An 11,317-nucleotide genomic window follows, 5' to 3' on the forward strand; every position below is an offset into this window, starting at 1 on the left:
AAAGGAATATCTCAACAGGTCCCACACCACTGGACCCCTCGAAATTTTACTGAGGTAGAAGTTCCCTTAATTGCAGTCAAATTTATTCCCTGGCATGCAAATATCTCACCAATAAGTCCAGTGTGTTTCCTACTTCTTGCTCACAGGACACAATCAGCATAATGTCATCAATGTAATGGACCCATGTGATATCTTGTAGAAGCAAAAAGCAATCAAGATCTCTCTGAATACGATTATGACAAAAAGCCAGAGAGCTGATGTACCCCTAAGGTAGGACTGTAAAGGTATACTGCTCTCCTTGCCAGCTGAAGGCAAGTTGTTTCTCATGGGCTTTCTAACAGGAATGGAGAAATAGGCATTTGTCAAGTTAATGGCTGCATACCAGATACCAGAAGATGTGTTAATTTGTTCAAGCAATGAAACCACATCTGGTACAGCAGCTGCAATTGGAGTAACCACTTGGTGAAGTGTACAATAATCCAAAGTCATTCTCTAAGATCCATCTGTCTTCTGCACAGGTTAAATGGAAGAGTTGAAAGGGGATGTGGAGGGAATCACCACCTCCGTGTCTTTCAAATCTTTGATGGTGGCACTAATCTCAGCAATCATTCCAGGGATGTGATATTGTTTTTTATTTACTATTTTCCTAGGTAGAGGCAGCTTTAATGGCTTCTATTTGACTTTTCCCTCCGTAATGGCCCTCATCCTACTAGTCAGGGAGGCAATGTGGGTTCTGCCAGCTGCTAAGTATGTCAATGCCAATTATGCATTCTGGCACTGGGGAAATGACCACAGGATGAGACCAGGGACCCACTGGACCCACTGTAAGTCAGACCCGAGCTAAAACTCCATTAACTACCTGACTTCCATAAGCCTCTACTTTAACTGGAGGACCACAATGACGTTTTGGGTCCCCTGGAATCAACGTCGACTCAGAGCCAGTGTCCAGTAGTCCCCAAAATGTCTGATCATTTTGGGGACTACTGGACACTTTCAGCACAAGGTTTAGCTCTCTCCCCACTGCACAGTTACCCTGTTGATAGTCCAGAGGTCTCTGTGGGGAAGGATGGGAGAAAGATTAACAGTAGAAATTTTCGGTAGTGTAGTGGGGTCCTTCCTCAAGGGGACCTGGTCTCCCCTTCATTCAAGGGGTTCTGGGTCTGTAAACTGGCTCAAGTCTTGAAATTAATTCAAGGGCCATGATTCTCTCTTTTTATAATTCTAATTAGTATTTTGTCCATTCAACCTGGAAGTTTTCTGCTTATATAAATTAAGTAGGAATACAGTAGTTTTCCTATCAATTTTACTTCTAGAAATGCCATGATTAATTAGCCAATGCCAGAGCTCTACACAAGTCAGACTATTCTAATTGCTACTTTGCCTCTGCTGTCCATTACAGTAGCTACGCCGACCTTGCCTTTGATGATTGAGTGCTGCTACTTGGCCCCTGCCGCCTTGGGATCCAATTATTCCATTTTTATTTTTATTTATTTTTTTGGGGGGGGGACGGAGTTTCGCTCTTGTTTCCCAGGCTGGAGTGCAATGGCGCGATCTCGGCTCACCGCAACTTCCGCCTCCTGGGTTCAGGCAATTCTCCTGCCTCAGCCTCCTGAGTAACTGGGATTACAGGCACGCGCCACCATGCCCAGCTAATTTTTTGTATTTTTAGTAGAGATGGGGTTTCACCGTGTTGACCAGGATGGTCTCGATCTCTTGACCTCGTGATCCGCCCGCCTCGGCCTCCCAAAGTGCTGGGATTACAGGCTTGAGCCACCGCGCCCGGCTATTCCATTTTTATTTAAATTCTGTAGTTGAGTGACTGCAGTTCCCACTGTTAGATCTGACATTCAGAGAAGGGCAATTACAGGGCTCTTCAAAGATTTAGGTGCAGCCCTCACAAATATATTTTGCAAAGCACTGATTAAGGGGATACCTTCTGGAACATCCCAGCTGGGATGAGTAGGTCTAAAGTGACTAATCCACTCCACCAACCCAATCTCCCTAAGCCTCTGAATCCCTTCCTCTACATCACACCAAGGGAGATCAGGCATTTCCAGCTCACTTGCAGTGGGCCATCTTTTAATCCATATTTCAGCTAACCAAGCAAATAAACTACTAGAACCTTTTTTTTAAACTCCCTGAGTTGCAACATTAAATATAGAATCCCTACTTAGTGGGCCCAAATCAATAAATTCAGCCTGATCCAATTCTAGGTTCCTTCTACCATTATCTCATTAATATCCATTCCCATGCCTGTTCACCAGATTTCTGCTTATATAAATTAGAAAAGTCAAGCAGTCATTTTTGAGTGTAGTGCACCTCTTCATGGATCATACTCTGAACCTCAATTCTAGAGCCCCACCAGGACTTTAGTCTAGTTACAGTTCTAGAAGCAAACAGGGGTATTGGGGGATGGCTTCTAAGGACAATCAACATTATCTTGCCTGGCAACTGTCTCAGGAAGGCCATCACTCTTGTCTCAGGCAGCACAAGGTTTAGCTCCTCAGACTAAGGTGGAAAGGCTGATGGTAGCATGGGTCAGGGAGGGGATGTTGCCTCTACTGGGGATGGGGAAGCTATTTCTTCTGGGGAAAAAAAAAAAGGTTCATCAGAGTTTACAAACTCAGTGTCCCCAGGGATGTGATATTGTTTTTTATTTACTATTTTCCTAGGTAGAGGCAGCTTTAATGGCTTCTATTTGGCTTTTCCCACTGTAATGGCCCTCATCCTACTAGTCAGGGAGCCAATATGGGCTCTGCCAGCTGCTAAGTATGTCATTAAGGTCCTCCCACATGTCCCCATTACAAGTTGCAAAGTCCCATTCTTTTCCGATCAATGACCTCACTTTAACAGTAGACACCTGGCAAGGCTGTGTATGCACCTTTCGTTGCAGGTCAGCCACTCACATGATAAGAGTTTGTGTCTGTTTTTCCACATTTTCAGCTCTTTCTCTATGGGAGGTAAGACTCTCATTCAGGGCAATCTTAGCAGATTTGAGGCTCAGGATCTGCTTCTGAAGCTGGCAGGGATAATCCCTGAGTTCATCATTTTCTTTCATCATTTTGTCCAGTGAACTTAGGAGCAACCAACCAACTTCATTATGTTCCTTGGTTCCACATATAGGCAAAGGTATTACCTATAGAGTGACTAATTTACCTTGCCTCTCATGAGTGGTGAATCAGGAGTGTCAAATGCATTTATCTTGCATAACTCTCTAAACAGTTCATGCCAAGGACTATCAGTGTTCTCCATACTACTAGAAGTAGTATCCTTAGCAATTTTGGGTCTAATCATATTAAGAAACCAACTCCAGAAATCCTAAAACCAATGAAAGAACTCCATCCTTAATATTCTGTTCCTCTAGAACCACTCCTGGTACCAAAATCTGTATTTGTCAGGGTTGTCTAGAGAGACAGAACTAACTAAGATAAATAGATAAATAGATAGATAGATAGATAGATTGACAGACAGGATTTTATTAAGTAGCATTAACTCATACATTCACAATGTCCCACAATAGGCCATCTGCAAGCTGAGGAGCAAGGAAGTCAGTCCGAGTCCCAAAGCTAAAGAACTTGAAGTCCAATGTTAGAGGGCAGGAAGCATCCAGCACAGAAAAAAGATGTAGGCTGGGAGGCTAAGCCAATCTAGTCTTTTTATGCCTTGATGCCTGCTTTACATTCTAGCCATGCTGGCAGCTGATTAGATGGTGCCCATCCAAAGATTAAGGGTGGGTCTGCCTTTCCCAGCCCACTGACTCAAATGTTAATCTCCTTTGGCGACACCCTCACAGACACACCCAGGATTAATACCTTGCATCCTTCAATCCAATAAAGTTGACACTGAGTAACCATCACAATGCCCATCAATGGTGGACTGGATAAAGAAAATGTGATACATACACACCATGGAATACTATGCAGCCATGAAAACAAAGGAGATCATGTCCTTTCCAGCAACATAGACGGAGCTGGAGGCCATTGTCCTATGTGAATTAATACAGGTCCTAAGTGAGTTAACGCAGGTCCTAAGCAAATTAATGCAGGAGCAGAAAACCAAATACCACATGTTCCCTTTTATAAGGGGGAGTGAAACATTGGGTACACCTGGAAACAAAGAAAGGAACAAGAGACACTGGGGCCTACTTTAGTGTGAAGGGTGGGAGGAGATCCTACGCTTATTACCTGGGTGACAAAATAATCTGTACACCAAAACCTCATGACATGCAATTTTCCCATATTAACAAATCTGCATATGTACTCCCAAACCTAAAATAAAAGGAAAAAAATTTTTAACCTGAATTTAGATAATTTCAAATTCTCCATTCATAGAGAGCTATCCATTTGCTTTAACCATAGCTTTAAAAACAGATTATGAGGCCAGGCGTGGCAAAAAAAAAAAAAAAATTAAATATTTCAAAATATGAAAAATCAGATCATATAACAGGTTTACACTTCTGGTAATGGCAGAATGGTCAGTAAAGCCAGTATTTCTGCTGATCAACTAGACAAATAGAACAAAATACACAAACATCTCCTTCAAGGTATTGAAGAACTGCAAAACACTGAACACTTACCAGATCAGAAGCTGGTGAAATACAGAGATCAAAACGGTAGGCCCTGCATTCATTCGGCAATTCTGGAAGAAGTGACTGAGAAGTGCTTTTGACAGTCTCTTGTGGGTAAGGAAACAGACTGCAGTCCAGAGTCCAAAGAGATCTGTGTTCAGAGAGGAACCAGGTGAATGGGTGAACCCACTTTGGTTTGGGTTGAGACCTCAAAGGGCTGCAACCTATAAGAGTAAACTAGAGTGGCTGGGCACAGTGGCTCGTGCCTGTACTTTGGGAGGCCAAGGCAAGCAGATCATCTGAGGTCAGGAGTTCAAAGACCAGCCTGGTCAACAAAACAACGAAACACTGTCTCTACTAAAAATACAAAAATTAGCCAGGCGTGGTGGCAGGTGCCTGTAATCCCAGCTACTTGGGAGGCTGAGGCAGAAGAATTGCCTGAACCCAGAAGATGAGGGTTGCAGTGAGCCTAGATCGCACCATTGCATTCCAGCCTGGGCAACAGAACAAGACTCTGCCAAAAAAAAAAAAAAAAAAAAAAAAAGAGTGTAGACAGATTCTTGAGGAGACCACATAAGAGTAAGCTGAGGATGTCTTGGGAACATAGGAGATGGGCAGGTTATCCAAAGGACACATTTAATCTGAGACTTGACAGAGCAACAGGAGAAAAAATTAAGCCAAAGTCGAAATTGGAGAGGTAAAGGAGGAGATAAGCATTCTAGAGACAGTAGCTATCTATGTAAAGGATGGAGAGAATCTGAAAAACTTGTGCATTGATAGGATAGTGGCATGAAAATATGAGTAGTTGGGTGTAATAAGAGCATAGTTAGGCGGACAGTTAAGAGTTATTAAGAGATGAAGCTGAATCTGGATGGAAAGAGGTGGTTAATGTAACAGAAGCTAAAAATGTAAAATTAAGACTGTAAAATTAGTTCAGGTGCAGTGGCTCATGCCTGTAATCCCAGTACTTTGGGAGGCCAAGGCAGGCAGATCACTTGAGGTCAGGAGTTCTAGACCACCCTGGCCAACATGGTAAAACCCCACCTCTACTAAAAATACAAAAAGCCAGTTGTGGTGGCAGACACCTGTAATCTCAGCTACTAGGGAGGCTGAGGCAAGAGAATTGCTTGAACCCAGGAGGAGGAGATCACAGTGAGCCAAGGTCGCGTCACTGCACTCCAGCCTGGGCAACAAGAGCAAAACTCCATCTCAAAAAAAAAAAAAAAAAAAAAGACTGCAAAATTAGAGCTATAGTAAAGACAAAGATGGCATCCATGTCTATCTCTAGTTGCTGAAATTACCATACTAGCTTACTTTTGAGATTCAAAGCAAACATGATCTATTTCTCATTATATTTACTTTCATAAGCATAAAGTACTTTGGTTACCTTACCAAAACCAGATCCTAACCTTTTCCTGTTCAAAACCCTTTTCCTGTATAGATTGACTATCTCTTATTCAAAATGCTTAGGGCTAGATGCAGTAGCTCATGCCTGGAATCCCGGCACTTTGGGCGATCAGGGCAGGAGGATTAATTGAGCCTAGAAGATTAAGACCAGTCTAGGCAACACAGCAAGATTCTTGTCTCTAAAAAAAAAATTTTTTTTAATTTCTCAGGCATGGTGGCACATGCCTGTGGTCCCAGCTTCTCAAGGGACTGAGATGGGAGGATCACTCGAGCCCTGCCAAGGCTTCAGTAAGCCATGATGACACCACTACATTTCAGCCTGGGTGACAGAACAAGACCCTGTCTCAAAAAAAGAAAAAAAGCTTGGGACCAGAAGTGTTTCAGTTTGAATTCTGTTGGATTTTGAAATATTTATATTATACTTATCATTTGAGCATTCCAAAGCTAAAAATCTAAAATCTGAAATGCCCTAATGAGCATTTCCTTTGAGCATCATGTCAGCACTCAAAAAGTCTCAGATTTTGGAGCATTTGGATTTCAGATTTTCAAATTAGAGGTACTCAACTTGTACTTACAATAAAACTTTAAACGTCCATAAAACAGTCTCTAAGGATTTGGCTCTCACCTGCCCATCATCATCTTCTCACATCACTTTCCTTCTCACTCAGAACCCTTAAAATTAACATATCTTTCTTCAATTCTATAAAATGTTAAAGATATTGACCCCTCTCAGGGTATCATATATGACGTTCTTTCTGCCTAAAATTTTAGTTTTCTTCCCCCACTCTTAATCTAATTGTCTTTCAAGTCAACTTAAGTATCATGTTAGCAAACATAACTCAAATGAGTCTCTCCTCCCCCAATTTAAGTTAGGTCCCATGGTAATTTTCCACACCCTATTTATGATTATGTATTTAAGGTTACATGTTTGTCTATCTCCTCCTCTAGAGCAAGTTAGGGCACTGATTTCGTCTTTTTGTTTCCTCAGTATATATCTAGTACCTAGCACAGTGAACAGTGGTGTACAGTAAGTACCCAAATGTGATCAAAGATTGAATGAATCAATCAATGAACAGGAAGAAGAGTAGGTTCGAGGAGAGAAAGGTTTCAGGTTTGGATTTTTAAATCCGAAGTGTCTATACAATATCCAAGAGGAAATGTTAAGCAGATACACATAATTATCTGGATTTCAGGAGAAAGATATGGGACAGGGTAATTGATATGCGAGTAAACAAATATACGGTAACTGAAGTTATGCACAGCAATGAGAATATAAAGAAAGAATAAATTGTACAACAGAAAAAAAGAAAAGCTAAGACTAAGAAAGAACAATCAAATTCATAGCAGGAAAATAAGAAGCAGTTAAACCACAATGTGTGACACTATGGCAAAGGTGATTTCAAACAGTTAAAAGTGCTGAATATGCTGGGCACAGTGCTCATGCCTGTAATCCAAAGCTTTGGGAAGCCAAGGTGGGAAAGTCACTTGAGCCCAGGAGTTTGAAGCTGCAGTGAGCTATGAATGCACCACTGCACTCCAATCTGGGCAACAGAGTGAGACATTGTCTTAAAAAAAAAAAAGTTACACATGCTACAAAAAGATAAAGCTCAATAAGTAAAAGGAAAAATAGCAGGGTCCAATGGAAAAGAAAGAAGTAGAATCTGTCAAGTCAAGGTGTGGTAACAGTGAAATACGGAAGCTCATCTGATTAAAGGCTGACATCACGTATGACTAATTCTCCCAACTGTTGAACCTAAGTATCATATTGTATGTCTATGTTTGTGCATATGTGCATGAACTATATAAACAAGTTCCATTTAAAACAGCACTTGATTTATAAGTGTTCTGAGCACATTTAAGGTAGGCTAGGCTAAACTATGATATTCAGGTTAGGTGGATTAAATGTATTTTCAGTTTACAGTACTTTCAACTTATAATGGGTTTATCAGGAGGTAACCCCAATGTTAAGTCCAAGAGCGTCTGTATATTGAATAAGGTGTTTTTAGAAAGAAATATACATAAAACAAGTTCTATACTAAGAGGCTGACAAAAATGTTATGACCAGAGGCTCACAGGAACTTAACCCTGAATCCCTAGGAGTTCAGCATTCACTAATTTGGTGTTCACAGTGCCTTTAGAGAACAAAACTACCCCAAACTAGAATAAACTGTACCCTTTATACGTGCAAAATTAACATGACAGGGCAACAGAGTTCATTAATCAGGATAAGTTACCACTTCCCAACATACAGTATCATTGCATGAGAGTACTCAATAAATAACTAAGTGTCAAACAGTTCAGAATACTAAGTGCTAAAGTTCTATGGAAAAGAGTCCTATAATTCAATATTCTTCCCCAGCTAGGAGGATAAACCTGTCTTTTGCCATAATTTGGAGCACATGAAGGCAGACATCAGAAGCCGAAATACAAAGGTACCAGAGTTAGAGAAGGAAAATGAGTTCAAAATTGGCAGCAAAGGCAAGGTCTCACTGAATGCAAGAAATCAGAAGATTGAGCCTGTGTCCCAATGGGAGTTCACATAAGGGGCCTAGGAACAGGTTTACAACCAGTGAACAGGGAAGGTAGGTCTTAAAAAATTGCTGAAACTTTAATTAGCCACTGTGCTCACACATTTAAATTTCAAGGGTATCATCAACCTTTTCCACGCTTTCTCACTCTAAAAAATTATTTTATCCAATTGCGAAGGTTAATTTTGTGTCAACTTGGCTAGGCCACAATTCCCAGGTATTTGGTCAAATACTATTTTAGGTGTTTCTGTGAAGATTGTAAGAGATTAACATTTAAATCGGTAGACCTTGAGTACAGAAGATAGTCCTCCAAAGTGTAGGTGGACCTCATCGAATCAGTTGGATGCTTTAAAGACTGGCCTTACCAAAAAGGGAATTTTGACAGAATACTGTCCTCAGACTGGAACTCCAACTCCTCCCTGTGTCTCCCTCCTGCCAGCCTATCCTGCAGATTTTGACCTGCCAGCTTCCACAACCCCAAGCCAATTCCTTAAAATAAACCAATCTCTCTCTCTCCATATATAAATGTGTATATATACACATCCTATTTTTTCTGTTTCTATGGAGAACGAACATTGACTAATACATCAATATAAATTTTGAGATAGAAATATAAAATTACTAAAGTAACAAAACATTAGTCCTCTAAGACCTGAAAGGCAAACAAGGAAGGAGTCTATTTTGGGTATACTGACCTCACAAGATACCTGGGTGCATCACAGGAATGCAGTATTTGCTAAATGAATGAATATTAGCAAACTTGTAAGTCCTCAAACAATAACTTCTATTTATTGACTACTCTGTTTCAGGTATTATGTTGGGAGGTGCTTTATCTTTCTTTGTTCAACGTTTTATTTCCACCACATCCCTTCAAAAGAGCAATTTTAAGTCTCCACTACAAAGATAAGGAAATCAAGGCTCAGAGTAGAACTATGTTGTCCATGGTAACAGAATAAACGACAGCTAAGACAGAAAGTTAAAAAATGTGTATGATTCTTCCAACGTCACCGACAACAAAGATAATAAAATCATTAAAACAGGAGATGTACTCAATCTTCAAATTGTGAAGTGTAGTCATTTAAAGAGGCAACAATAAAATAAGAAAAGACTGTACTCCTCACAGCAAATGGTGAAGTGTGGCATGGCAGTACTAACAGAACATAAAAACCATTTAGCTAAACTCTTATTACCTCACAGCTGCACACCTAATCTTTTCAGGGTGATATCACCAGATACATTCACTCCCTTACAGTAATACTTAATGTCACTCCCTGAGTCATTAAGTCTGACCTTTCACAGCAGTTCTCAGTAAATTTTCTTTTCTTTTTTTGAGATGGAGTTTCGCTCTTGATGCCCAGGCTGGAGTGCAATATGATTTTGGCTCACCACAACTTCCACTTACCGGGTTCAACTGATTCTCCTGCCTCAGCCTCCCGAGTAGCTGGGATCACAGGCGTGGCTTATTTTGTATTTTTAGTAGAGACAGGATTTCTCCATATTGGTCAGACTGGTCTTGAACTCCCGTCCTCAGGTGATCCGCCAGCTCAGCCTCCCAAAGTACTGGTATTACAGGCGTGAGCCACCGCGCCCAGTGGTTCTTGGTAAATTTTCATCAGCTTCCACGATGTTTAGAATATAATCTGCACACATATTACCAAGAACGAGTGTTTCGTTTTATTTAACATTTAAGCAGAACATTTTTGACTATACATCTATATAATGCACAGTACTAAAAAAGTGCAAAATATTCAACATAAACACGAGGAAAGTGAGTACCACAATGGTTGCATCAACCCAACTAGGTAATTTTGCTCAGTTAAAGACAGCTTTTTCTGAAAGTTTTTTGGACGTTTACAGCTGCTCAACATCTTCTTACATCTAGTTCTTTCTGAAATTCTTGATATTGCCTAGCACATATAGAGCTGGTGTTATGAAGGTCGTTAAAAGCAACACAAGTCCAACAGCCATTTCCTGGAAGAGAAGATGACATGTGCTGTTGAGAATGGCTTCCTGGATCAGTCAGTTGCTGCCTAATAAAAACTGCTTAAGAAACATTTTGAGCTTCTAGACCGTTGTCCTAGAAACAGGGGCCTGGTGAAACCTAAAATGCAGACATTCAATTCATGGATCACCTGATTTTTTTTTTTTAATCATTTTTCTAACGGTTCTCCAGTTCCAATCTTCGCACTCTGGAACTTCGATTTGGCCCAGGATTTCCACCATTTTATCGAAAATGCTAGGTCTTGGCAGTGCTGAGGATGTCCGAGGATGGTAAACCATTTCTCTGAGAAACCACAGCTCCTCCCTCCGGGCCAGGTGCCGGCAAAGGGTAACAGCGTAGGAGACCCAGCCCGCGCGCTCCTCAGCGTCCCGGGCTTTCCACTCCTGCGCCCAACGACGGCGTCCTCAACGCGACCCTTTCCCAGGAACCTCCTCCGACCGCTGCCAAGCCAAAGGCGCCTCCCTCAAGAATCCCGCACACCGTGTGCCCCCTTTCTCCACCGGTCGAGGCGGCCCGCCTGGGCCACGCCCTCCCGCCCTTCCCCCGCCCGCGCCGCCATGATGGGTGGGCCTCAACTCACCACAGCAGACACTGGCCGTTGGCGCGGGGGCTCCGAGTGGGCAAAGCGGGGAGCAGGCTGCGGAGCAAGCAGGGCCACGCGGCGGTAGTGGCGGCAGACAGGACAGAGCCTGGGCAGGAGAGGCATAGCGCGTCAGATGAGACAAAGCCAGGCGTGACTTGCAGGACAACACAATTGACGTGAAGCCAAGTGGTATGAGCTACACGGCTGGTGAGGCAGCTGGTTTGCGCAGT

At 41.9% G+C, this 11,317-nt stretch overlaps 1 protein-coding gene across 1 annotated transcript; it reads right to left on the bottom strand.

Annotated features, from left to right (window-relative positions):
• Positions 1-10,153: 10,153 nt before the first annotated feature.
• LOC116557841 (cytochrome c oxidase subunit 8C, mitochondrial) lies at positions 10,154-11,317 on the bottom strand. The gene is made up of 2 exons (XM_032287571.1): positions 11,085-11,317; positions 10,154-10,473 (listed from the first exon to the last, which is right to left on the bottom strand). Exons 1-2 carry the CDS (start codon positions 11,208-11,210, stop codon positions 10,381-10,383), a joined length of 219 nt encoding a protein of 72 aa, XP_032143462.1. The 5' UTR covers positions 11,211-11,317; the 3' UTR covers positions 10,154-10,380.

Source organism: Sapajus apella, unplaced genomic scaffold (assembly GCF_009761245.1).
Source record: "Sapajus apella isolate SASKATOON/1434 unplaced genomic scaffold, GSC_monkey_1.0 scaffold20, whole genome shotgun sequence".
Taxonomy (NCBI): Eukaryota; Metazoa; Chordata; class Mammalia; order Primates; family Cebidae; genus Sapajus; species Sapajus apella.